Raw genomic sequence first — 27,935 nt, 5'->3', positions numbered from 1 at the left:
ATAATATAACAAAAATACCACAATGAAACAATGATGCATAAAATGAAATAATGTAACCAAAAGCACCTAATTCAGTATTAATTAGTTACAGAAGTGTTACAGGGTTAGTTAAAAATATGACTACTACTACTACCGCCCACTAAACACCAGCAAAAGTAATGTACATAAAAAAATAGAAAATACATAAAGCAGCAGATTACCTGAGAAGCAAAGTGTATTTTTATTTTATTTATATTTATGATCATTATATAATATGTAGCACACACATATACAGCACACAAGTATACTACTAATGTTAGTGCAGTAAGTTGGTATTGTATATGTAGTCTACTATAGTACTAATATTTTATAATACCCATTATTACTTATTTTGACCCTTGTATAAATATTTTATGAGGTCTTACATGTTCAAAATCACCTGGTTGATAACGCTGTGTCAAAAATGAGGTGTGGGTTCTTTTTGACTACCAACCACTCGTGTAAGAACCCTGACAATGAAGTAAACAAAAAGCTTAAGCTAGATTTTGGCACAGGGCCTGTAATGGTGGAGGATCAGGTTGCAGGGATTCTCTCCCATTCAGCCACAAGAGAATTAGTGAGGTCCAACACTGATGTTGGGTGGGAAGGTTTGGCTCACAGTCAGGGCTGGATTAACCCCTGTGCAAAAATTTGCTGTGTGCCCTCACTGACCACTCGCCTAATGCCATCTAATTGTTGTCTACTGAATATGTTACCCTGCTGCCACGAAGTTGTGCAACCTGACTTTGTTTTATGAAACTTAATATGGATTCATTTGTGGTAATTTGATTAAACACAACTTTAATTAGGAATATACTCCACACCAGACGAATATAAATTGAAATTAGCCTAGTAAACATCTTGAACTAGAGTTAAACATAGGGCAACTCCACAAAGCAGCTCAGATGCTTAGCTAATAATGTAGGACTCACCTTAGGTCAGATTGTATGTAAGTGGTGCAAATAACACATTTTGAAGTTATCAAATAGCCAAAAGCACTTTTGTCTGGTTGATTTTTATTTTCTGATTATTTAATGGCCAAAATGTCAGCATAGATTACATAAGTGTTAATAAGAACATATTGTATGAATTAAATAATTGTAATACAGGCTTACCCACAGTTCCTGTTCATCCCAACGGTGTTGGATGGGGTTGGGGGTCAGAGTTCTGTGGAACAGAATGTCCACATATTTTTTTTAGGATGTCCACATATCTTTCTAGTGTAAGCTCACTTCAGCCGACAGGGGGCGTTACTGCTCTTACGTCAGGAAAACGCTGTCCGCATCTTCTCGCGTCTGTACGTCTGTTATCGCGGTGTTTACGCCGACATTTCGTGCAGAAACAGCCTTCAGAGAGACGAGCACAGAAGAAAAGGTCCATCGTTCATGAGCTAAACCTCATTGTGTTTGTTGACAAATTTCTCGGTAAGAATCCAGCAGCGGCAGCCCGCTCAGTAACGCACTCACACCCTGAGCCGAGCGCGAGAGGAGCCGTTAAAAGCGCGCATCCTGCTCGCTGCTCTGCTCCGACACACACAAAGCGAGGCTCACGACCAGCTAGGTGGCTAACGTTAGCCTCAAGCAGCTAAGCTAGCAACATCAGCTAGTTAGCTATGGCTGTTAGGGTCTCACTGTCGAGACTTATTGTCTGATATTTGTCTAAAAGAACTACTGCTTGGTTAAAACGTTCAGACAGTTTTTTACAAAATGGTGTCTTCTCCGAAACCACTCGTCACTGTTAGCTAGCTAGCTGATACATTGTTAATGTTTTTATGTGTTTTTCCTTCGCGGTTCAGCTCGTTTTCTTGTTTCTTCACTGTGGGGACTGACGAGGAGGTAGGAGGTGTGTAAGTCTGGTCTCTGATCAGTTGTGTGTTCATCTCAGTTTCGGCTCTACTGCAGCCACTGCCCATTAGGTGACCACGAGTCACGCCCCTGTGTTGTGACGTCACACCCATCACAACTACATCACTTGTTGATATGAGCAGGTAGATGGTGTTGTAGATGAGTGACAGTTGTCATTGAGACAGTTTGGGTTTATTTCAGCCGTGGTTACACACCCTGTTGGTTAACGGATTTTAGCCCTTTTCAGACATGAAATCTGCAAAAATAGCGGCTTTCAATAAGAGTAAAGTCTCTCCAAAGGAGGACTGATGGATGGCTGCAGTTCCAAGCTTCCTGTTTCACGTTAAAACCATCATCGGGAGCAGGCAGAAGTGATATGGAACCACAGCTAATGAATACATGTTTTTAAAGCAAAACAGAAAGCTTGCAGAAACTACCAGCAGCTTTTTTGTAGCAACTTTACTCTTTTATGTGTTGAATGTTTGTGGATCTCCTGGTTTCTGGAACAAGCTCTGTAAAAGTGGCCCTTTGCAACCTCAAACAGGGCTTTGTTATGCAAATAGTTAATATTAATGGTAATAACTTAATGGTTCTATTAAATCACAATAGAACCAATACAGATAGCCCCGAGGGAGCAGATCGATAAGTGATGGATTTTAAAATGTATTTTGCAGTTTGAATGTCTGTTTATCTCTTTGAAGTTGATGTTGGCTCACTGAAGAACCGCATGCAGTTCTGTGCAAAGGTTTTAGGCACTAAAAGTGAGCACCCTTTGAAGACAATGCCATAAATATTTATATATGTATTAACAAACGTCATACAAAGTGCATTAAACAGAGAAACCTGAAATCAAATAAATGTTTGGTGTGACCACCCTTTGCTTTTAAAACAACAGGTTGCTCCAGGATCTTGGAGAACTTGCCACAGTACTTCTGTGGATTTAGTTTCTCAGTGTCTTGTGTCTCATCATGCAATCCCAGACTAACTCCATGATGTAGAGATCAGGGCTCTGTGGAGCTCGACCATCTGTTGCAGGATTCATTTTTCTTCTTGTCTCTAACGATATTTCTGTATGACTTTGTCTGTAGGTTTGGTCTCGTTGTCCTGCTGCATCTATCTAACAAATGTATTGTTAGATAGATGTTACAGGTCCGACCTCAGATTGTTGATGTAACTATTTCATAAAAGTAACTGGAGTTTATTCACACAAGAGACTGACATAAAATTGTACATTTAAGTAACAAAGTGCATGTCTGAAAGGGGCTATAGTTGAGTCAGTGAATGATTTCCTAGTATGGTGAATTTGATTCTGTAGTACAGTTTTTCTGTTCTGCTGTTTCTGTTTTTGTTCTTTCTGGGTAACAGTGGAGGATGTGCAGGTCAGTGGATCTCTGGACCAGCAGAATCAGAGATTTTATTGGACACTTTTGAAATAGATGGACAGAAAGTGTCTGGAGCACACAGCTGTAGGTGAAGAGTTTAATAAGGTGTAGGAAAAAGGCTGTGTGCTCCAGACCTGCTGCAGATTCTGTATCATTATCCTGTCTATTGATATTTGAGCTCCAGGTTGGCTCATCCTTGTTCTGAAATCAATTCTGTCTTTGTTTAGGTTGTTTAGTCCGTGGATGGTGTTCCACCCATCTTGTTCAATTACACTGTTTGCTGTGTTTTGAGGTTGACAACAGGATGTGGACGGTTACTTATTCCACCTTCTAACTGAGAAATCAAGGCTGTCTTTTGCTTCTTTATTCCTGGATTTGCTGCCTTAGATTTCTTCATTTTTCTGACTGTTTTTGATGGAGGTTCCTTTCAGTCTCCTTTCAGCTTCATTGTGAGTCTCTGTTTATGTGAGTGTGAACTGCAGCTTCACTCAAACCTTTTTACCTCACTTTGGATACTCTGGTTGTCTCTCTGACTTTATTAGTTACTGTTACTGTTGTCGTTTCCTCTCCTGCTGTGTTTTATCCTCTTGCTGCTGTTGATGCTTCACACAGACCTTTAGCAGGCTGACACTCAGAAGAGAGGAGTGGATTACCAGGTTGAAAAAATAAATCTTGAAATATGGAGTGAACTGCTAATCATTTGACAGTGTTGGTGTGATTTGTCTGTGCTGAGATTGAGCACTGCATTCATTGCTGGTGATAATTTTGATGTTGTCAGGCATCATGTTGAAAGGTGTGGTGAACTACATTTTTCAGTAACTAATTTTATGAGCCATAGAGTGGCTAAAATCTAAGTTTAGTGAGAAATTCAACCACAATCATGATGTATTGTGTGACAGTCCAGGATCATGGGTAGTTAGAGCACAGAAACCTGAGGATGATGTCTGAGGATCCAGAGATGGTTGTGAAACAGAGGATTGCTCAGTTGGACGTGTTTTTATCAGTGTTAGCCGGCCTGTTGCTCTGCACCTCTCTTCTGTTTGCTTTCTCTTCTGATCAGCTGCTGTCTTTGTTGCTGTGCTGGCAATCAGTTGCTGATGTTGCTCTGGTTTACATAATGCTAATGTTGCTCTGGTTCATATAATGCTAATGTTGCTCTCGTTGACATGATGCTAATGTTGCTCTGGTTTACGTTTACCTGACATTGCTTTTGATAAAATGTTGGATGATGTTGCTCCTCTTGCTCTTGTTGACAAGTTACTGCTGTTGCCCCTGTTGACATGATGCTAATGTTTGTTGACAATGTATTGCCGTTTTGCTTTTTGACATGTGGCTCGTGTGGTGGTGTTCTACAGCCAGTTTCTGAAAAGCTGCCGGCTGATGTGCTGCTTGAGGATTCACTTTGTTGTTGTTGCTGGTTGCCTGATTGCTGGACAGGTGCTGGGTTGTTGGCTAATTGTTTGCAGGGTGTTGCTGACTGGTTGTTGAGATCAGTGGAACATCTGTAGCTCAGCATGTCCAATCTTCAGTTTGCTGCTTTTCTTGTTCTGAGGAAAGTTTGGGTCTAGTTTGATTTGTTGTACACTGCCAGCTTCAGTTGTGATGGGTTTTGGTTTTTGCCAGGTGTGTCTCTCTGTTGTCAGGTAGAAAAGCTGCAACAGTCTGAATCTGAGATTTGTTTCCCTGCTGCTGGTCTTTTGTGGTTGGTCTTGGTTGTTGACATTCTTGAATTTTGCAGTTTATTTTCTGTGTTGTGTTGAGCTTAAAGACAACCTGTCAGTAGTAGGATCGAAATCATACTTCGCCCAATGCTTTGTTAATGTTCAGCACTTTGTTGAGTCTTAATGAAAGCCAGTGATTAAGCACAAACTGATTAAGCACAACCTGCCAACTGCTGAATACACCAACAGATGTCGGGCACTGGGAATTAATCCAAAAGTCACTGTCAGTCTGTTCTGCAAACGCTTAAATTCCATCAAGGTGTCTTGAACAGGAATGTTTGTTTTCTTGACTTTTTCACCAGGTTTCAGTGTCCAGAAATCATCTGTCTGGTATACAGTGAAACTATTCATACAGCTTAGTAGCATTGGTGAGTTGCAAGTTGCATGAGATTCATGAAGGTTTACTGTTGCACGAAATATTTCACACTGAGCCAAGTAATTACTTTGTACTGCATGGTAGAAACAGTAATGGTTACTTAAAAAAAACTAAAATGCTCACAATTTCTCAATTATATACATGGGCTGATACACATCGCAATTCTGTTGAGATTGAAAGCCTCAGTAATCTTTAAACTAATTGGATTGTATGTCATGTTTAAATCCAACATTTCCTCGTCTATTTTAAGTTCTAAAAAACTGTTTATTCCACCTCTGGGAATGGGGGTTTCACATGATGGATATCCGACAAGCACTTAGTTTGAAGCGTACTGTGGACTTTAATTTCCAACAAAATAAGTTGCATGAAAAAGTTTCCGTGTAAGCCTGGCATTAGTCTGAGCACTTTTAATCCCACAAGATATGGCAAAGGTCTGCAGAAACCTAAAAACACTTGTTGGGTAAAATAGAAACTGAGAGTCGTCACTTTATAAACCAATCAGAATTCTCTGGGAGGAGTTAGAAAATAGGACTTGGCCATGGTGCATGCTTGCTTCAGAAAAAGGAAATGGGTATACTTAGCAAACTGACTCATAAATAAATAAATTATATTAAAAATGACAAATGTTTTAGTCTGTTTTGCACTGTGAAACACGTTACCCTGTTTAAATTGCTCATAATTTGCAATGAATAACACCAGAGACAGCTGAGGAGAAAATGTACCATGTGTCAGTGCAGCATGAGCTCTGTCAATTTGGAGATCTGAAGTGTTTGTTCCTCTGGAGACTGTCTCTTCTGTAAGGTCTTTCTTGTTTGTATCCTCTCTAAGAAATTTAGCTCATTATATAAATATTTGCCTGTTGACATCAATCTCTTTCCTTAATTCCTTTATTCTATATCATGTATTTCTTTTCTATTCTCTTTTAACACTTGAAAAATGTATGAACACTGAAGCTATGTTAATGCTTAAGGTTGCTTCTGTTGGGGTCTAACAAAGAGTCTGATGTGCAGCATGAGCTCATAATTTTCAGTTTATTATACTTATTAAAAGCTGCAGATGGTTGGAGACTGTTTCAGTTTAGGGTTTCTTTGCTAGTTTTCTGCAAATTTTGCAAAAATTTGACCCCCAAACTCCTTCCAAACCCCACTGGTTTCCAAATGTTCGGATCCTAAATAGGTGCAATTTAAAAATTTTCTTTGGACATTCTGAAGAAACTTAAATCTAAGTAGTGCTGGCTAAGCTTTTATTGGCAAGAGTTACATCTGAGTTCTGAGAAAACATCTGGAAACCACTGGTTCCCCTCTGTCTGCTCTTCATCTGACAGTAGTGTTGCTTTCTCCCCAGGTTGTAGGGCTGTTGTTTAGCAGTCAGTATGGCGGTAGTCATCAGGCTGCAGGGCCTGCCCATTGTGGCCGGCACCATGGACATCAGACACTTCTTCTCTGGCCTCACCATCCCTGACGGGGGAGTGCACATCGTGGGGGGTGAGCATGGCGAGGCCTTCATCGTCTTTGCCACTGACGAGGATGCTCGGCTGGGGATGATGCGTACTGGCGGGTCCATTAAGGGCTCCAAAGTGTCACTGTTGCTTAGCAGTAAGACAGAAATGCAGAACATGATTGAACTCAGCCGTCGCAGGTTTGAGGCTGGCGCAGGTGGTGTTGAGACAGCTGCCCCTACAGCAGGAAACCGACAAGGAGGCGCTGCCCCAATACCCACAGTGCAACCAGGGGCAGGTGGAAGAAGTGGTAGCCATGGAAACCAGGGTTTCGGTAACACCTCAGCCTCAGTGACGGCAGCAAGCTCATCTCAGGAGCAACAGAGCAACAAGGCAGCAGCCAGCTTGGCCAGCGTGGTGCCCTGCTTCCCCAACAGCTACAGCTCCACACCCACAATCACCACAGCTCTGGCATCGCTCAATGCAGGCCCCCCACCCATCCCTCCACTTCCCAGCATGCCTTCCATGCCCCCCATGCCCACGCTGCCCACAATTCCAGTTCCCCCTCCAGTCTCCTCCCTCCCTCCTGTCCCCACTGTTTCCCCCCTGTCCCAAGGACCTCCAGTGCCTCCTATGTCCCACCTCCCTCACATGTCTTCCCTGCCCCCCTTCAATCCCTCCCTACCTCCCCCTGCAGGACTGGGCTCTGGCCTCCCTCTTGGAACACCCAACCCCATGCTATTTAATCCTCTCTCCCCTTTGGCCTCTCTTGGCCTTCAGGCCCATATGAAGGTTGCCGCTGCTGCAGCCACCGGAGCGGGAGGAGTCAATCCTGATGAGTTGTTTGTCCTCTTACAGAACCTCCCATTCTCCTGCTCAGAGGTGGAGGTTAGGGAATTTTTTCGGGGTCTGGGGGTCGATGGAGTTCGCCTGCTGAGGGATGGGCAGGGTCGGCCAACTGGCAGGGCTATGGTCAAGTTCTTCTCAGCCCAAGACAGCTTCGAAGCTGTGAAGCGTGGAGGTGGTATGATGGGCCAAAGGTTCATTGAGATCACCCCTGCCTCTGAACGGCAATGGGCCAGCCTCAATGACAACACAACAGGCCATGGTCCTCACAACAGCGGCAAATCAAATAACAGCAACGAATCACAGGACCAGCTGCACCGCCGTGGTAATGTTGGGTCAGGAGGCAGGGATCAGCGAGGAAGGTCACGATCTCCCCACCGGCAGGAGTTCTGTGTCTACCTGAAGGGCCTTCCCTACGAAGCTGACAAGAAACAGATTAAGGACTTCTTTAAGAATTTGGCCATTGTGGAGGACAGCATCTACATTGCGTATGGGCCCAACGGGCGAGCCACGGGAGAGGGCTTCCTTGAGTTCAAAACAGAACAGGACTACAAGACTGCCCTGGGCGCTCACATGCAGTACATGGGTACCCGCTTCATCCAGGTCCACCCAATCAGCCGGAAAGGAATGCTTGAAAAGATTGATACCATCCGCAAACGAGAAGCAGCGCAGGGTGATGGCAAAAATCAGGATGGCTTGAAAGCTCCCAGGAATTGCGCCCACATCACCAACATCCCATACAACGTCTCCAAGAAGGACGTACGTGCCTTCCTGGAGGGTGTGGGGCTGTATGAGGACACCCTGAAGGTTCTGACAGATAGCCATGGTAACGGTTTAGGGCAGGCTATCTTCCAGCTGCGGACTGAGGAAGACGCCCGCAAAGCTGAAAGACTGCACCGTCAAAAACTCAATGGTCGTGATGCCTTTGTCCACCTCGTGACATTTGAGCAGATGAAGGAAATTGAAAGGAATCCTCCTCCCCAGAACAAGAGGGGGCAACGCAACCAGAACCAGCAGAACCAAAATCAGAATCAGCACCAGCAAACCCAGCCCAGTCCCCAGCAGCCCCAGATCAACCCATTTGCTGGGATTAGTGGGGAGGAGTTTAACTTTCTCAGAAACACTATGGGGAACCTCAACAGTGCCCCCTTTGTGACTCCATTCTCTGCCCCAGGAAATGGGCTAGCAGGCCCTCCTCCTCTACCTCCTCTGGCAGCAGGGCTAGGGGATGTGAATTTGGGTGTGGCTCCTCCACTAGTTGCAGGTCTTCCTGGAGCTCCAATCCTAGAGCCCCCAGGCTTTCGACCTGGAGCTGGGGGAGCAGCGTTCAGTCAGGATGGGCTGAGAGGCTTGGTGCCCTTTGACAATACCAACAGAAAAGGAGGTGGAGGAGGACAGAACAGAGGGGGAGGAGCTAACAACAATCAAGGACGTTCAGGGGGCGGGGCTACTGGTGGGCAGCAGGGGTTCACTCCAGGAGCTGATGGTCTCCGTAACCAGCCAGCCCCTGGAGGATCCAACAATCCCAATAGTCAACGTAGTGCCGCTGGCCCAACAATTGTAAAACTTCAGAACATGCCATTCACTGTAACTGTGGACGAGATCATGGACTTCTTCTATGGCTACCAGGTCCTGCAAGGCTCAGTTTGCCTGCAGTTCAGTGAGAAAGGCCTTCCAACTGGTGAGGCCATGGTGGCCTTTCAGAACCACGAGGAGGCTGCTGCTGCTGTCATGGACCTCAATGACCGACCTATTGGAGCCCGCAAGGTCAAGATAAGCCTGGGCTAAAGCCTCACCGAAAACAGACTGACTGTAGACAAAACACGTTACACCGACCTGGACCAACACTCCAGGTGAAAGCCATCACAAAAACCATATTCGAACGATTCTGGACTCAAAACTTAACTTTCAAGTGTTTCCCAGTTTAGACCTTGCCCTGTTCTGTGTGTAGACAATGGCAGGTAAGCCCCGCCCCCCTGCAGTCTGTCCAGTATGACTCTGATCCAGACTTTGTTCTTTCTTACAGCTCCTTCATTGACTCTAGTAGCACAACCTGATGATGATGATGATGATGATGATGATGGTGGTGATAGGATTTTGGTCTTTTCTTACCCCTTTTCCATGACAGTGCAGCTTTTTGTGAAATCATGTCCAGAGTTGACACACTGAACATACTCACCTGTTTTGTTGCTATGGTAACATGATGATTATGATATGGAATTGTTGCTGTGTGCGCTTAAATGTGCTGTGTTGCTGTGGTTTAAAATGACTGCTCCTTTGCTATGGTAAAATCTTTACATGCTCTGTTGCTACGGTAAAATTATGATGAAAAGCCAAAGTATGTTGCCATGATAAAATGTTTATGCTCTGTTGCTGTGGTAAAATCTTTACATGTCCTGTTGCCACGGTAAAATCTTTACATGCTCTGTTGCTATGGTAAAGTCTGTTGCTATGGTAAAACATGCTGTAGATGAAAAGCTTTTCTACCACCAATGTTGGTGCTCTGTTGCTATGGTAATGTCTTCACATTCTCTGTTGCTATGGTAAAATTATGGTATAAAGCTATGTTGCTATGATCAAATGTTTATGCTCTGTTGCTATGGTGAAATGTTCTCGTGCCCCGTTGCTACGGTAAAAATTATACTGACATCAAGCTCCGTTGTAAAAGGCTGACACTCTGCTATGGTAACATGATGATGCATTTCTTGTCACAACAGTGCTCTGTGGATGTGGGATGGACAGATTGCTGATGCGTGTTTTATTTTGTAAATAATGACTTGGGGCTCCTGAATCCTATCAACCCCACCCCCACCTCCTTTCCACAGCACATGCTCAGTAGATGTTTGGACTGTAGAGTGCTGAGATTAAGTCTAGCATTTTTAGTTGGGTAGCTTTTTGTTCTATGTATGTTTGATAATGTTTGACAACAACCTTAAAATTAATTTTTCTTTCTATTGTCAGTGTGAACAAACTTGTATGATCGTATAACCATACATGATGTGGAGTCTCCTTTGCTTTGGCTAATAAAAGGACATTCCTGATGCACAACTGCTCACCTGCGATCAGCTCTCTCTGATTGTTTGCTCTTCACTGTCTAATGATGGAAACTTACTTGATTCATGCTTTCAATTTTTACTTACTGGGCCACTTGTTTTCATTTATTTTGCTAAACCTAAAGAGTGGGATGGTTTTGTTTGGGATACAGATGACCTTCATGTAGACATTTTCAATGCAATGAAGTACATAAAATTAAACTTTGTTCCTCAAGTAATCATTGCTTTGATATCTTGGACTTAGCCACATATTTAATCAAGAAAATACCATCCCTTTCTTTTTTATTTGACTAAAACAGTGGCTGTCTGGTCTGTAGGATCATAAATCTGGACATAAGCTTTCATACATTTCCACAATGACATTAAACATTAGATTTGTGTTGTGTTTGGTCCTGGTATATTGCTCACCATATGGAGTGGTTTTCACCTGTACTGTCTCCCAGCATTGGTAACCACCTCCTTATTGAAGCTAACAGCTAGGCTACTGCACAGGTTAACAGTTATACTAGCAGGGCAGTTAGCACATTCTCATTGGATTAATTTGGCATGATTTAGTGTTTTGTGTGTCAGAAAAACTGAACAAATGCAGGAGCTCATCAGTATTTCTGGTGCTCATGCTACAGCTGAGAGCTGGGGTTGCTAATAAGTTCTTTATATCCTTTGAGTCAATGGTAGAAACTTGTTTCTCGTCTACCTTTGCTTTCCCTTGCAAAACTTCTTACTAATATTCTCTTGCAATACTTTTGCACCAGCTCGTCTTGTGGTCACAGCAAGTGGCTATTGCTACTGTCGAAGCTTGGGCTTCCTGTAATGTATGGTGAGGTAAAGCAAAAGTAGCCTACTGCAGGTGAATGTAAGAGTAGTTCACTGTAACTTTTAGAGGGCTCAATGGTGAGCAAAGTAATCATCCAATTTTTTAAAGACAGTGCTCACATAGAGAAATGATGCTCATATTAAGGTTTTTAGGTCACTTATCCCGAGGTAAGGATTTAATGATCGGGTATATGTAAACATAGTTCATTGGTTGTTGTGATGAAACAAATGTCATCTTATAAGAATAACAGGTTTCTGTCCCTCTTATTCAATTGAAGTGGGTTCGTTGTGGAGTCTTTCCTGTTTCTTCATCTCAGAACAAAAAGAACGAAGCAAAGATGACAGAGGAGAAAGGAAAAAGTGCGTTACAGAATGTAACTTCACAACATAATTTAATCACAGATAATTATAAGGGTATCATAAACAATTAAAGTTTTGATTTCATTGATTAATGGTCCTAATCTTATTAGTGACCTCAGTTGCTCAGCGTATGTGATGTGCAGATTTAAAATAAGGCCTCTCTCTTTAGTGCACACATGAAGTCTTTTATATTAATATTTTAGTACTGAACCATATAGCAGAAACATCCATAGAGGTAGTTTTGTCTGAAGAGGAAACATCTGCTGCTTTCAGGAAATGGTTAACCTCCAAACTGGTACACTGATACCAAAGCACTGGTTGTGCATGCAATGTTGAAGTGTGTGTTTGTGTGGGCGAGGTCTCAATAAAGTGAAATGAAACACTGTCTGATTATTGGTATAGTTGACTGTGTGTGTGTGTTGTGGACCTTGTGTTTGGGGAAAAAAGGCAGAAAAAAATGTAGTAGAATAAAAGAAAAATCCTGATGACAGATTTTGGCCTCTGCAAAGGACGGGAGTGTGAAGCGAGTGTGTGGGACAGAGGTAGAATTATTGCTGAATGACTCACACTGAGCTGTCAGTCATTCACCTGCTGAGGTCCCCTCTCCTACTGATCAATAGACAGACAGGAAGCAGGACTTACAGGTGAGTGACAGACACAGAGATATTCCATTTCAAACATTAGAAAAATGATGGGTAGCATAAAAACAATGGACTTTAAATGTTCACTAGCCTGTAGACCATCATCATCCACAATCTTAGATTCACCTTGAATGGAAGAAATCTTGAGTCAGTAGATGATGCTCAGTTATTTTGCATGTTAACTAGTGGATTCTGGTCTGTAGATGGTAGCATTTGATTGGTAAATAGTAGCCTGTGGGTAGTACATAGTAGCAGAGGTAGTTCGGTCAAAGTTAAAGTACTGGAGTACTTTTTAAAAATACTTAAGAGTTCAAAAGTCATATTCTTATGTAAATGCATTGTTCTATTGTTCCACAGTGGATTTACAGAACTTAATGAATCAGAAAAAACCTGAATGCCCTGATTTACTTGTAGAACCCGTATGATGGAAAGTTTATAGAATAAGCAACAAATCCTGTAGAAATGGCCATAAAAATACAATTGAATCAACAAAAGTACAGCCATTGTTGTTTTCGCCATACATTACATTTACTCATGTGGCAGACGCTTTTATCCAAAGCGACCTACAAGGGAGGGACATCACTAAAGCTTCAGTGCAGTAGGAAACCTTGGCAAAAGTATTAAGTACTACATCTATTTAATAAGTGCAGGAGGAGTGCTTGGAAGAGATGAGATGGTGAAGAGATTCTTGAAGACAGAGAGGGACGCCCCTGCTCTTATAGCATTCGATGGCTTGTTCCACCATCAGGGAACCACCGATGAGAACAGTCTGGACTTCGTTGCTTTGTGTGCAGGGATGGCAGTGCCAGACGACAATTCCTTGGAGGAACGCAGTAGCTGAGAAGGAGCATAAGCCTGTATGACTGAATTCAAGTAGATGGGTGCAGACCCAGGACTTACACTGAAGGCAAGCGTTAGTAACTTGAACAGTGATGAAGTTTGGCAAACACAGCAAACGTTTAAAACAAGAGGAATCTTTCCTTTTTTCTAAAATTTCAAACATGGATTTAAGATAAGGCCGTTTGATGCTCTGGTGAAGAGTCTTCTGCCTCATCTTTATCTAACGAAGCCATCATTAGACCTCAGCTGTTCAAAAATGCAGCAGCACAACATGACTGACGAAGAGAGAGGTGCCTGTAATTGGTTTGTCTCCTGTGACGAACACAGCATAGTTACAGCAAGAATGTCATAGGAATGTAGTGGATTCAAAAGTACAATATATTGGAGAGAAAGTAATACATTTCCAAAGAAAATAATACTTCATTACTGTCCACCCCTGCATAGTAGTCAGTAAGTGGTAGCCTGTAGAGAGCAGATGGTGGCCTGTAAATGGCAAATGGAAATATTAGATGGTGACATGGAGATGGTCGCGTTTAGATAGTAGAGGATGGCCTGTAGCGTTTATGTCGAGGTGGTGGTCACTAGATGACAAATGGTGGCATGTAAATGGTGGATAGAGGCCTGTAGATCATAGCATTTAATTGGTAGATGGTAACATGTAGATAGATAGACTATAGAAAGTACATTGTAGTCGGTAGATGGTAGCGTTCAAAGGGCAGATAATGGCCATTATTTGTTTGACTATTTAATTCCAAGCATATTTTAGGCTAAATACTTTTATAAAACTGTGGTCTGATTTTTTAATTTCTTCTCACCATAGCTTCAGTGCAGGTCCCGGCCTGTGCAGTAGCTCAGTATTCACCTGTAGTTTGTGCCTTTCCAACTAAACTGTTGATCAATCAGATTATTTGATAATTAATTTGATATAGTGTTGTTTATCTTTTTTCATGTGGGACCTGATTTGAGCACTACGGGCTGTCCACACACTCTCACAAGCACAGGAGGAGATTGTTCTCCACATTACAGGCTGAGAGACCAAATTATGATGAATTACTACTCTCTGCTGACTTGTGCAGATGTTGTAGTAGCTGATGGATCATAGATATAATAAATGATAGTCATTGCGCTACTTATCTGTACTGAAATACAATTATGATGCACTTGTACTGTAGTTTACTAGAGTATTTCCTTTCTTTCAAACTTTTCCTTCTCTTCATTTATCAGGCAGATGGATGGTTACATGATGAATATTGAATAAAATAAGTATGAAGAATTGAATAACACACATTTTCCACTTAAGTAGGTTAAGGTTGTTAAAATTAGTTAGACATTTTCATATCCTGTGTGTTTTTTTCAGTCCTTCAATGAAACTTTATGATGTTATTCAGATCCATTGTATCATTTTACACACATTTCCCCAAAAGGTCAGACTCACAGATTTGGACTGTTTGGAAAGTTAAGTTTCTTCACTATAATTTTAAATGAAATTCTATGGGGTTAAGTTTAGTTTAGCCGAACAAAGTGAGTTGGTACAGATGGAGAAAGGAAAGTTCAGAAGAACTTAAGAGCATGAGAGCAGTTTTTTTTTCTGGGAGGTGGATCTTAAGACGATGAGGATGAAATGATGATGATGATGATGATGCCAAAGACAACCAAGACAGGAGCTCAGTGTTTCTGTGTGTGTGTTAGTGATTTTCAGGGTGCAACATTACAGTACATCATTACGTTATGCTCCTTTTTTCATTCTCATAATTGTACTTTCTTCCTTTCTTCTGTGTTTTGGTCTTTCCTTTTCTGTTTCTCATTCCTGATGTGATGCTCTGCAGCTTTTTTTGATTCCACTGTGGTTTTGTTGCAAAGGATGAATAAAATTAAACTGTGTTGTTCTCTGTGAGGAAGATGGCTTGTTCTGTGTTCGGTTTATTCTGTTTTTCCTCTGCTCTAAGAAGGTGAAGGTTCATTCTAGACACTGAGAACAGTAGGTTTCTCTGAAAGAAATCTTAATGAAGGAGTCAATCTCAGCTGACATTGGGCCAGAAGCAAAGGGTCTTACAAATACATAAAAATAAGGAATATACAAAGTTCCATTTTACACATATAAAAGCTGTACATAGGCTGGAAATCAGCCGGCCAGCGCAGTGTCTAAATTGAACACAGTACAGTTAATTTTGTTTTGTTAATGGACAAATCAAATGTACAAAAATGCTGCTGGTGTATATTATGGACATCTATACTATATCATTAACCTACTGTACCTTGTAAAGCTGATGTGGATACGAATCATTTGTCAGAATACCTGTAGTTCAATACATATGTATCATGGTGTGTTTGCTTAGCGACAAGATTGAAAATATCTAATTTTGGACTGTAAATCATGTCATTCCTCTCATCTGTCATTACATCTGATCTCATCAGTCTTTCCATGACTGGAAAGACTTGAAGGACCATGGATTAACTAGTGTCATTAAAAAAATCTGCCACTTTGATCCTACTTCCTGTTGGCCTTTTCTCTGTTTTTTTTTTTTTTCTATTCTTGTTTTTGTGCTGTCCTTGGCTTTATGGCCCCAGTTGCTTGCTTTGCCTTGTAGGCAGCGTTCCTAATTCAGAGGCTAATGAAATAAGTTGCAGATGCACTGATGTTTAAGGTTGGTAGACTCCAGTGGCCTCTCTTTTTGCCACTGTTGTTGCACCCACCCCACCTCCTGATAGATTTTTTTTAAATACTGGCCTTTAGTGTGATGCAAAGTGCTGGCTAGAAGGAGTTTGTGATGCATACATAACAAAAACACATCTTCCATGCCTAAATAAATGCAATTTTCTCATATTTTGTGTATTAAGGATCATTGACTGTGTGTTTTATTTTATATATATATATTTCATAAACTGCCATTTATCCTAAGTACCTCCCTCAAGCTGATTTATTATATCAATCCTGCTGTAAGGAACGATGCTTTATTTATGCTCGTGTTCATTTGGTGTTGCTGCTTTTATTCTGAAGGAGTCTAGTCGGAAGTTGTACCGTAATTGCTGCTAGCTTTGAAAAACTAGAAAAAACGTCAGCCAGTCTTCGAACCCAGAGGGCGTGACTGATAGTCGTCTGGTCCAATCAAGACGCGGTTATAGGACTGCCTGTCCAATCAGAGTGCACTCTGTTTGTCAGCCGCTCCCTGTTAGCTAAAGCTGCTGGACGGTGATAAACGGCGGTTTTCTGCCTCAGTGACAGTTAAGTAACAATTTTCAGCTTTGGTGAATCCTTGTATTAAGTCTAACAGAGTGGTCAGGTGAAGGTTAGTGTACTCTCAGGTCAGTTGGCTCGGACTGAAAAGGTTTCGCTTCCTGTGTCGGACTCTGTGAGCAGTTGTCATCCGCCTTGCTGTTTGTTCCTGTGGTCTGAAGCGGATAAAATACAACGACCCTGAAAAGGTGATTTACAAAGTTTATATTGACACAGTGCTCCATCTGTGTGTTTGTGTGTGTGAGAGAAAGAGAGAGAGGGAGAGAGCACTGGTGTGTGTTTGGCAAACTGTGCTGGTTGAACTGGCTGACTTGTTTTACAGCTTTAGTTAATCTTCATTCAATCTCACGGTGGTCATCCCCTCAGGTGCTGCTCACTCAGCACATTCAGTTTGAGAAGAAAACCCGTTACAGGTTCAGCAGCTCTTCATCTGTCATCTAAAAGCATCGTATATGATTTGATCAGTAAACTGTTAGGTGTACTTCAGGATCCCAGCAGAGCTTTTGCCAGAAAATAGGAAGTTTGGGTTAAGGTGAGTGACTAAAAGTCCATGATGGCTGTGTTTATATGAAGAATATTTATGGTTTGCTGAAGGTTAGGTGTGTCTCACACTTGGAAACACAGGAAATTGAACCATTAATATAATGAACTACAGCCACGCCCATTGCAGAATCTGTTGAAAGAAGAATTAATTGTTGATTAAAAGTAATTTATTAATCAAAACTTAAATCATTCTCTGGTTGCAGTTTTCTCTAATGTGAGGTTTTGCTGTTTGTCTCCGTTTTTATATAATTTTAAACAGAAGATCTTTGGATTTTGGAGTATTGATCAGACAAAACAAGATTTGTCACCCTGTGATGGACATTTTTCACTATTCTTTTACAGTTACTTAAAAATTATTGTCAGAAGCACTGCTTGGCTCTAACAACTCAAAGCGGGTGCTCATGGTGCAAAACATACAACATCCACAGGAATGGGAATGAATTCCTAAAATAAATGCACTCTGCGCTGTTGAAGCATAAAAGTTAAAAAGCGTAAACTTAAAGTTGTTTGCTCTGTTCCTCCAGCAGTAATTTCAGCAGTAATAGAAATATTCAGAATATTTACTCAATTAAAAGTGGCTGCTCCACAATTTTAATTAAAAAATGTAAGAAGTATAAACAAAATTTACAGTACATTACAGTAAAAAAGTAAAACGATTTATTTGACAAAATAGGCTCTGTTAGTTTTACATTATTATTCATTGGACAATTTGATTATTAGTACTGATGCAATGGAAATGTAATGGAGTAAAGTATAATACAAATAACTTAACCACTGGTTGTTGTGTTAAATTAACTTCAGTTGATTGCGATGATTGTCTTTATGTTTAACGACAATAATGCAATAATAATCAATTTTTGAATATGTTGTATAGTCAGATATATCCTTATCAGTGATTGACAATTTAAGTATTTTCCATCTCTGTTTTTGGTCAAATTTAACTTGTATTTATTTACACATAAGAAAACTGACCCCATTCTGTCTCTATATGAGAGTTCATTTCCCATAACATCATACAGAGATCACAGGAGGAAAAGGAGATTCTCTGAGGCGGTAGCTGTGTCCGTTGGAGGATCGGCAGCTTCCTTTGCATGTGAAGAGGATAAATTTGTGTAGTCATACAGTTTTATCTCAACAGACTGTCGGGGAGAGTGTTTGACACATCATAATGTGAGGTAAAATTCAATGTAGAAGGACAAGCTGAATGGGACAAGGAGAAAAGAACAGAGCTCTTCTGACTCCAGATCAATATTTTCTACCTCAAGACTCTGATTTTATTACTTTGGTGCGACGGTGAAGTGACGGTGACATGAGTTGGTTTAGTGCAGAGTGAAGGTTGAAGAATCATAAAGAAGTTTGTTTGGATTCATTGTTGAGCAGGTCACACTGCAGTGATGGTCTGTGGCTGTAGTTATTGGTTAATAAATGTCGTTAGAGCTGCAACGATTAGTCAATGAAGTAACTAGCTGATAGACAGAAAATAAACCAGCAACAATTTAGACACTGTGATTAAACATTCACTGGGTCTGACCTCTCAAATATGATGATTTGCTGCTTGTCTTTGTCATACATGTATAATCCAATAACCCGCTGGTTCACCGGATTGTCTCTAACTCCATCTGATGTCGCTCAGGACTCATCTGTTACACATGTGGTAGTAAATGCTGGTTTGTGTTGGTTGTTGTTGTTGTTGTTGTGACATGATGACATATTTATAGGACCACTGTAGCTGGTTGCGCAAGTACTTGGATGTGGTTTCACCCGAGCAGAGCAACAAGCTGTGTCTCACCTCGATTAGTATTGTTCAGGTTTTTAGTCTGTTATGTGTTCACACTGGTGAAAATAAGCACTTGATATATGAACTTGTTGTTGATGAGCACTGTTTTCCTGTAATGTGCAACGGAAATGTTTATGAGGATACAATGCTTATATATACTGCATAATTTCCTGTCAGTACTTATAGAACAGGAAGCACAAGCCCATCCTTTTAACCTAATTGCAAAAGCAGTACTATTATAACTTGTACATAGTGTTTACAGTTAGTATTATGGAATTATTTGAGCCATGGGTGAAGCTTATCTGCAGGACGCTCCATCACTGCAGAGAACAAAGGCGATAAAACAGTAGCAGTGTCAGTGACTGCATATTGTGCCTCTCTTTCTCTTCAGTAAAACAGGTGAAGATGTCTTAATTTAATGAGTCCGAGGTGTTAGCTCTCTGTCTGTCAAACAGTTTATCATTCATTTTGAACAGTTTTCCAATCGTCCAATGACGCTGTTTGTTTTTTTGTTTTTGTTCTATACGACTAAATGAGCAATGTGTTGTGAGACTCTTAATCTCCTGAATCCTGATCCAAAGGTCTCTCTCTGCCCCCCCCCCCTCAGATGGCGGACTGCGTCACGAAGGTGGAGCTGAGTGTCTCCTGTTCTGACCTGCTGGATAAAGATGTCGGCTCAAAGTCTGATCCTCTGTGTGTGCTGCTGCAGAAGACAGGAGGTGACAGCTGGACTGAGGTAACATGGCAGTCACACTACAAGATACATGGGTCTTAGTATAATATTTGAGATATGTGAGATAAATAAAATAAAATAAAAAAAAACCCTGTCTGTCTCTCAGCTGGGTCGTACTGAGCGGTTGAAGAACACCTCCAGTCCGTCCTTCAGTCAGCGTCTCAGACTGGATTATCACTTTGAGACAGTTCAGAATCTGAAGCTGGGGATCTACGACATCGACAACTCATCCTCTGACCTCGGCGACGATGACTACCTGGGAGGGGTTGAGCTAACACTGGGGCAGGTATGCACCAAACCAGACCAGGTTTAATTAGATTCATGTATTATTAATTGTTGTTATCATCATCAACAATGTGCTAATGGACACATGACTCTATCTATCCATCTATCCGTGGTCATCAGTCCAAAATGGTCGTCCTACATCTCACTGTGAGAAACATCCACTGACAGCTGTAGCTTTTGCAGCCAAAGGACAACCTGCGATGAAATTCAGACATTGTCAGAAATTCTCAAAGTGTGACAAGCAGCCAATCAGAATACAACATGAAATCATGCAGAATACACTATTCACCATGACATTTCCTACTTTCCATTTTTTGATTTAAAAAAAAAAAAAAAAAAAAAAAGGCACACACTGACACAAACCAGCCAAAAGAAGAGTGGTTTGACTCTTGTCTCTGGCAAAGAAGAAAACCTGGTGGAGCTGCATTGTCAAAGCATGAGTGTTGCAGATGGAACATCAAGTAATGACAGGCCTCTGCTCTCATTTAGTTTTTTTTTTTCATTCACACCGTAGACTATGATTCACCGGGCATTAATTATCTTCCATGCCCCAAACTGGCATCGTGAAGTCTGACACAGATTGAATCCAAGATTTTATTAGACCCATATTGCACATTCAGTAAAATTACATGATCATTGTTGTTGCTCAGTCTAAATCCTCGCAGTGTGTCAGCTCCTCAGGCTGCTTTTAATGGTTGTTAAGCTTCCCTATATGCTTCTGTTAGTGATGCTGATATTGAGCTGGATACATTTTTACGTGGAAGTCAAACTAATTCTGTTGAATCTGTCTTCACAATCATCCATCTTAACTTGAGTTCAGTCTCATCTTCAGCCTTTTTGTATTTCCAGTTTTCCACAAATATGTCAGTATGTTGAAACAAGATCTCTGAAAACTTGACTGTAAATCTACTGTTTGTTTTGTAAACAAGTGAAACCTTCTCAGCCTGCTGCAGTCTTGACCCATATATGATGATTTATCATTTCATAATCGGTCTTTAGATAAACGTATAATAAACAGGTTTGACAGAGATCCCTCACAATTGGTTCAGTAGATAAATGTCTCTCAGGTCCACACTGTCCCCTGCTGGACAAACAGTGTCATCACTGTCTTTAAAGCTTAAATGGGCTCCATTTATTTTATCCAAAGCACCTTTGCCTCTGTCGCTACAGTACTGACACAGGATGGGAGTCTGTTGTCATGGATACGGCTGAAGAAAAATCTCCTCTGTGTATCTTTCAGATAGTTTCCAGTAAAAGTGTGAGCAGACCTCTGCAGATGAAGAAAGGCAAACCTGCAGGGAAAGGAACCATCACTGTATGTAGTGTGTGTGTGTGTGTGTGTTTGGGGGGGGGGGTTAAAATCAAAAATAGAACCTTTAATTCAATTTATGACCAATTTTTTATTAATTAACATAAATATTATTTTGTACCAATGGAGAATCTGTGATACCATAACGTGTGTGTGTCTGTTTTGTGTGTGTAGGTCTCTGCAGAGGAGATAAAGGACAACAGAGCCATTGAACTGGAGCTGGATGCTAAAAACCTTGACAAGAAGGTAACTCTGCTCCTCCTCCTCATCTTCCGACTTTTCTTCATCCTCCTCTTCACCTCAACCTCTTCGGGGCTGTTTCACCAGCTCTTCGAAAAAGCTGTCATGTCCCTGTAAATGTTTAGTTTTTCTTATTCTTGTTAATTATTCTTGTGTGTTTCGAGACCATGTTTAGCCCATCATCACAGTGCCAGGCAATAAACCGTAATCTTGCTCTCACCCACTCTTTACAGTTTGCAATTTTTCCGATCAATATCTATTTGTTTCCCACGTCAGAATCATAACATCACATCCTCTTATCAAGACGAGAGACGAGAGATTTCACTTAAGTCCCTCCGTCTTTTCCTGCACGTGTTCTTACTTACCTGTTTTAATGGTCAAGAAATCCACATTGTCCAGGAGAAATTTACATTCTAGCAGGAGGAATGATGTTTCTCTCTTCATTACAGAAACAGGTTTCTTGTTTACATGACGTTAAAAAAAGTCCTCACAGTGAATGAGACAGAAGCGTGTTGTCTTTTATCTGCTCAGGACATGTTCGGGAAGTCTGATCCATTCCTGGAGTTTTTCAAACAAGGAGACGGTGGAAAGTGGCAGCTGGTCCACAGGACAGAGGTACACATGCACACGCACACTCACACATGCACACGCACGGGAGGCAGATGATCTTGGAAGCTGTACATGTAATCCGGGCAGGGTTGTTTTTGAGCACACACACACACACACACACACACAGGCTGATGTCACTGCAATTAAGATGATGGTGAAAATTATGATTTGTGTGTGTTTGCAGGTGGTGAAGAACAATCTGAGTCCCTGCTGGAAGAAGTTCTGTGTTCCTCTGCAGACGTTCTGCGGCAGCGACCTCGACAGACCGTTGAAGGTTCCACCAATCAGAATCATCTATTCACAATGACCAATCATATCAAATCTTACATCAAAACTTCTATATTAAAACTTCTTCTCCTCCTGCAGGTGGATTGCTCTGATCATGACAGTGATGGATCTCATGATCTGATTGGTTCTTTCACCACAAAAGTTTCTGAGCTGCAGAAAGCTGCACATGGTTCACCGGTGAGCTCACTCATGAGAAAGTATCTGAAGTGTTTCAATCAGCTGGTTGGAGGGTCACTAAACTGTATGATGTGTTGTTCTCCAGGTGGAGTTTGACTGCATCCACCCTGAGAAACAGAAGAAGAAGAAGAGCTACAAGAACTCTGGAGTCGTCTCTGTGAAAAGCTGCAAGGTAGAGACTACATTACCCAGAGTTCCCTGCTGGGAGTCGTTGCTTTGTAAATGGAGGGCAAAATATTGTATAATAGTTATGTCTGTATATGGTCTGTTAATTGTGCTAAAATTTAACCGAAACATTCACTTTAGGCAGTGAAACCATAAATCTTGAGTGATGTGTTTTTATTTATCTGTGCCTCTGTGTGTGTTTGCAGATGCTGACTCAGTACACCTTCCTGGACTATGTGATGGGCGGTTGCCAGGTCAACTTCACCGTACGTCAATATCAACACACACACACACACACACACACACACACACACACACACACACACACACACACACAAACACATATATAGATTTTAAATGCTGTATTTTAATCCATGAATCACATTATAATTTACATGATTCATATATTTAGGTTCTTTAAAGATATTATGGACTTATATATATATATATATATATATATATTAAAATACATATAGACTTTTCAGCCATTAATCATAATCAATTAATGAATTGATGCATTAAAAACACAATTTATGAAGTGATTTTCCATGTGAACAATTTAATTGTATTATGAATGAATGAATGTTTGTAGGTGGGGATTGATAAATGAATGAATGTTGTATGAACACTGTAGGTGGGGATCGACTTCACCGGCTCTAATGGTGATCCCCGTTCGCCCAACTCTCTCCACTTCATGAGTCCAGACGGGCTGAACCAGTACCTGTCTGCTCTGTGGTCTGTGGGTCAGGTGATCCAGGACTACGACACGTTAGTACACACACACACACACACACACACACACACACACCTATTACGCCTGAAAAAGTACTACACCAAACCCAAAACCATGCAAACACGGGCCCTGCATCCTAAATCCTATAACCAACATTCCTTTACTTATGTTTTACTTCCCTAACCCTAACCCTGAACCTTTAGTCCCTGCACCTGAAACCCTAAACCCTGTACCTCAACTCTGTTACCTAAACCTCAGTTCCTACACCCTACATCCTAAATCCCTCATCCTACAACTTAAACCTAAACCCTAGGCTGTAAACTTAAACTCTCCACCTATACCCTAAACCCTAAATTCCACATCTCAGACTCCACGCACGGAATCTAATACCGTAAACCCCTAATTCTTAATCATTTAATCCTCCTGCATGAAATATAAACTCTGTACTTTGAACCTTCATAGCGAGTAGAAAAAGTGCTTTTATTTTTGTGGCTGTAACAGTGGTTATTTTGTGTTTCCTGTTTCAGTGATAAACTCTTCCCTGCGTTCGGTTTTGGAGCCAAACTACCTCCAGACTACCAGGTCAGTTCTCTAACCGACCAATCAACATTGTTCTCTACAGGTTTTATTGGACCCTCAAATGTGACCTAGTTCAGACTGTTTAGAAAACTGAAAGTTAGAATGGCAACACCAGTTTGATTTTCAAGTTTTTTTTTTTAAACTTTTGTGTTATTTTTCTTGCAGGCTGCAAACCATGAGTTTGCCCTCAATTTCAACCCCACTAACCCTTACTGCCAAGGTAAAAATCCTCTGTTCAATATGTAACTCAAGTAAAAGTAGAAATACTGGTTCTGCAGAAAAATGGACCAGATATAATTATTTTCATCTCTGACTGCTTTACCTCTGTGTTTCAGGTGTTGAGGGGATCATTGAAGCCTACAGGATGGTTTTGCCTCAGCTCAGACTGTCTGGACCCACAAACTTCTCTCCTATCATCAACCACGTCGCTTCCATCGCCACCACCGCCGTGCAGGCCAACAACGCCTCTGTGAGGACACACACAAAAACGCAAGAAATTAACCAGAAACACACGCTCAGATTTTGACTTATGTCTGTGCCTCTCTGCAGCAATACTTCGTCCTGCTCATCCTCACTGACGGTGAGATCACCGACTTCGACCAGACCCGGGACGCCATTGTCCGGGCGTCGCGGCTGCCACTTTCAATCATCATTGTTGGGGTGGGGCCAGCTGACTTTAAGGCCATGGAGCTCCTGGATGGAGATGACGGTGTGCTGAGGTCGACGGTGGGCGAGGCCGTCGCCAGAGACATCGTCCAGTTTGTCCCGTACAGACAGTTCAAAGATGTAAGACTCTCTTGGGTTTTTTTTCCCAAAGTCTGCACCAAATACCAAATAGATACTAACGTCACATCTCTGTAAACCCCTCTCTCTGCGTCTCTGTCTAGGCTCCCAAGACGGCTCTGGCTCAGTCTGTCCTTGCTGAGGTTCCCAACCAGCTGGTCTCTTATTTCAAAATGAGAGGCTTTGAACCACCCAAACCTAAAGCTGCTGCCAAATCCTAAACTCAGCCCCACACGACCTAAACCCGGCGTCCTGCATGCCCCACAAAGCTGAACGCCTACCCTGATTTCATTCCAGGCTCAGACCATCATCATTCACCCTCCTCTGCCCAACAACCCACCAAGTCGACCACTCTTCAGGGACCAACCTAATGTGTTGCTGGAATCTCAGCCAATCACAACGCAGCGTTCAGCTGTCAGCCAATCAGGATGCCAGGGGCAACCCACACTATTTTTTTTTTGTTTTTTTTTTATCTTTTCACACATTCTTCTTTCTGATGATGATGATAAAGTAAGAAAGATTATAGATTATATATTCCTTCTGCTGCTTCCACGCTAACTATGCAGATCACGTCTTTACCAACGTGTTTAAAAGTAACAGAGCTGCACACACACACAGAAAAAGTTTCAACTGTCGTCCAGTTTTGACTCCACATTCTCTATTATTGTTTCCATAGTAACAGTAGGAGGTTACTGATCTGCTCAGAGGTGAACTCTGTTGACTTTTGGGAGTTTTATCATTTACATTAATACAGTTTTGTCTACAGCATCTAGTGGACATTAGAGGAACTGCGACAAGGCACCTCACCATAATCAATTGTTTTTATTACCATTCGTAACATGATGACACTATGCACCCAGGTCCAGCTCTGAGTGGGTGTGTGTGTGTGTGTGTGTGTGGCTCTGATTAGCTTTAATAATCAGGTATCAATACTTAGCACTTTGCTGTTGCACTAAATGCTGGAAAAATGTTTTATGAATGATGTTATATGCTCATTAACATAGCTTTACTATATCATATGCTAACATAGCTTTACCACTATAGCCTTATAATAAACTTTATTGTAGCCTTACCGTAGACTGTAGTGTAGCCTTTATGTCACTCTCAGCTGCTTCAGCCTCAATATTTCTGGCATGTTCTGTCATGACTCTCGGTGGTTTGTTGATGCTGCAGCTGCAGTACATTCACTCTTTATGGTGAATAAACAGGGAGAGAAAAAAAACACTTCTGCAGGTGAAAATTTACATTGGGTCCAAACACACTTTAAGACTCACAATTAAGAAACACTGGGGAGTCACCAATGATGTGAGTACCTGGAAATTGTAACCACGGTAACCCTCCATCCCACACCGAGAGTCTGTTTGAACATGTCCTCTGTTTATGTACCAAAGACTATCTTCTGATTGACATGGCCCCTCCAGCCTGGGATACTGGCGAACACACACACTAACACGCACACACATTTACACACAAACACACAGTGTTAAAACAAGTCAGAATCCATGTTTACTGCAGCAAAGCCACAGTCAATGTTGTGAAAGAGCTGCCAATGCTTCATCCACCACAACTTGAAATCACTTAGAATAACTTGTTGTTTTTGTGCCTTTATTACAAACAGCAGCAAACAACAGTTTAGACTTGAACGTTGCACTTAGTGGTTGATGTTGCGGCCACAGGGGCGACCGCCTTAGAAATAATTTAAAGTCACCTTTTAACCACTAAAGCTGAGCAGTTGTGCTGTGGAATTAACATGTTTAGTCAGAGTAAGAGTAAAATTCTCTATTTTTCTCCTCTTTGTCAAATGTTGAGGGACATTTTGGGCTTTTTTCAGGCTCCACTTTATTGAAGTCAAATATCTGAAGTGCATATTATTTGTAGCTCTGAGGTTGGGGAACAGTCTGTGTAACAAAATAATCAAAGCCAAAGGTCCACTTGCTGGTTTTTGTAGCATCCAGTCATCCTAAATTAATGGAACCACATCATGAAAGACTGTGAGATGTGATTGAAAGCTCTGCAAAAAGCCAGTAAGTTAAGATTATTTTGTTGATCATATCAGCTGTGTATTTTTTAGATAAAGCAGTGCAACAGTGTCTGCTGCTTCAGACGGTTTGGTTGTTTTTGGATCGAATTGGTTACGGTTTTCTGACCAAATCAGCTTCCCAGGAAATAGAGTGAGGGTCAAGGTGTTTATTTTTTTTAAATGTTTTCTAGAGAGACCGACTAAATGATGAGTCTGGTTTCATCCAAAGTTCACGGGAACAACGTCTTTGTTTAATTCTCACCATTTAAGCTTGTGATCTCCAAACTACTTTCTAAAGTTTGTTCAGTGATACAGAGTTGTGGCTGAGGATGAACTCAGTGGAAACAGTAATTTTACCAAAAAATTAATTAATAAATAGATAAAAAGATAAGCGGGATGAATCTGCTGATGAAGACCGTGGGACAACATACATGAAAGGGATCAAAAAATCTTGCTCTTGTGTTGTTTTGATGCTAAAAAGACTTGGATATGTCTAAGTATGTCCCTGTCAAGTTGCCATGATGTACTATTTGTTTTTTTTAGTTGCCAAAAACTTGTGTTCAATTCATAGGGAGGTTCTGTTTTCACAGGTGGGTTAAAGTGTTTAAAGGAGTTTCACGTTAGTAATTTCAGCCAAAAAATCTGCAGTTGTCTTTTCAAACATGAAGAAAAAGTGAATCTTATGAGAAAATCCTAATGTAATGGTTCAGCCGAACATGCCATATTGTCTCTGTAACCATGGCTGCATGGTCACATGATGCTGTGATATCATTTAATAAACGAAACATCTTGGCCAAATTTTTTACTCAAACCATCATATGGATGATAAAATCTGCCAATCTTATCTTGATGGAGAACTACACCTCCTGTAATGCTTTGCTCTACTGTGCTGCTCACTGTGATCAAAGTATTTTACTCCTGTTTCACACTTCTAGTTCTTCAGTCTTCTTCACTTTGCTGTTTGTTAAACTGGTTGATCCACAGCATTGTGTGACCACCAGCCCCACTGCTAACCAACTACTATTAACTAACCAGTGTAACTAAATCAGTTATGACCAATGCATCATGTCTGTATGAACACATACTGATAGAATACAATAATAAAACTATTTGGGGAAAGAAAAAAA

The 27,935-nt window shown here is 41.3% G+C and overlaps 2 protein-coding genes across 5 annotated transcripts; both read left to right on the top strand.

The window, feature by feature from the left end:
* Positions 1 to 1,328: 1,328 nt before the first annotated feature.
* Positions 1,329 to 27,935, top strand: cpne1 (copine I). 3 transcript variants are annotated; one of them, XM_023416133.2, is made up of 16 exons: positions 1,329 to 1,442; positions 19,495 to 19,623; positions 19,727 to 19,906; positions 21,146 to 21,220; positions 21,389 to 21,460; positions 21,986 to 22,069; positions 22,248 to 22,337; positions 22,430 to 22,528; positions 22,614 to 22,700; positions 22,900 to 22,959; positions 23,328 to 23,461; positions 23,954 to 24,008; positions 24,171 to 24,225; positions 24,341 to 24,474; positions 24,555 to 24,791; positions 24,893 to 27,935. In XM_023416133.2, the coding sequence occupies exons 2-16, from the start codon at positions 19,495 to 19,497 to the stop codon at positions 25,007 to 25,009; spliced, it is 1,608 nt and encodes a 535-aa protein (XP_023271901.1). In that variant the 5' UTR covers positions 1,329 to 1,442; the 3' UTR covers positions 25,010 to 27,935. The 3 variants fall into 3 exon arrangements, with proteins under 3 accessions (XP_023271901.1, XP_087032692.1, XP_023271902.1); XM_087176566.1 differs by lacking the exon at positions 1,329 to 1,442 and adding an exon at positions 12,388 to 12,495; XM_023416134.2 differs by lacking the exon at positions 1,329 to 1,442 and adding an exon at positions 16,502 to 16,755.
* rbm12 (RNA binding motif protein 12) lies at positions 1,340 to 10,673 on the top strand. 2 transcript variants are annotated; one of them, XM_023416132.2, is made up of 3 exons: positions 1,342 to 1,442; positions 5,268 to 5,333; positions 6,686 to 10,673. In XM_023416132.2, exon 3 carries the CDS (start codon positions 6,714 to 6,716, stop codon positions 9,411 to 9,413), a length of 2,700 nt encoding a protein of 899 aa, XP_023271900.1. In that variant the 5' UTR covers positions 1,342 to 1,442; positions 5,268 to 5,333; positions 6,686 to 6,713; the 3' UTR covers positions 9,414 to 10,673. The 2 variants fall into 2 exon arrangements, with proteins under 2 accessions (XP_023271899.1, XP_023271900.1); XM_023416131.2 differs by lacking the exon at positions 5,268 to 5,333 and having other exon boundaries at positions 1,340 to 1,442.

This window comes from Seriola lalandi, unplaced genomic scaffold, assembly GCF_002814215.2.
Source record: "Seriola lalandi dorsalis isolate HSWRI2012SDOR001 ecotype SW California unplaced genomic scaffold, Sedor1 jcf7180002054561, whole genome shotgun sequence".
Classification (NCBI taxonomy): domain Eukaryota; kingdom Metazoa; phylum Chordata; class Actinopteri; order Carangiformes; family Carangidae; genus Seriola; species Seriola lalandi.
This window is presented reverse-complemented; position numbering and strand designations above follow the sequence as displayed.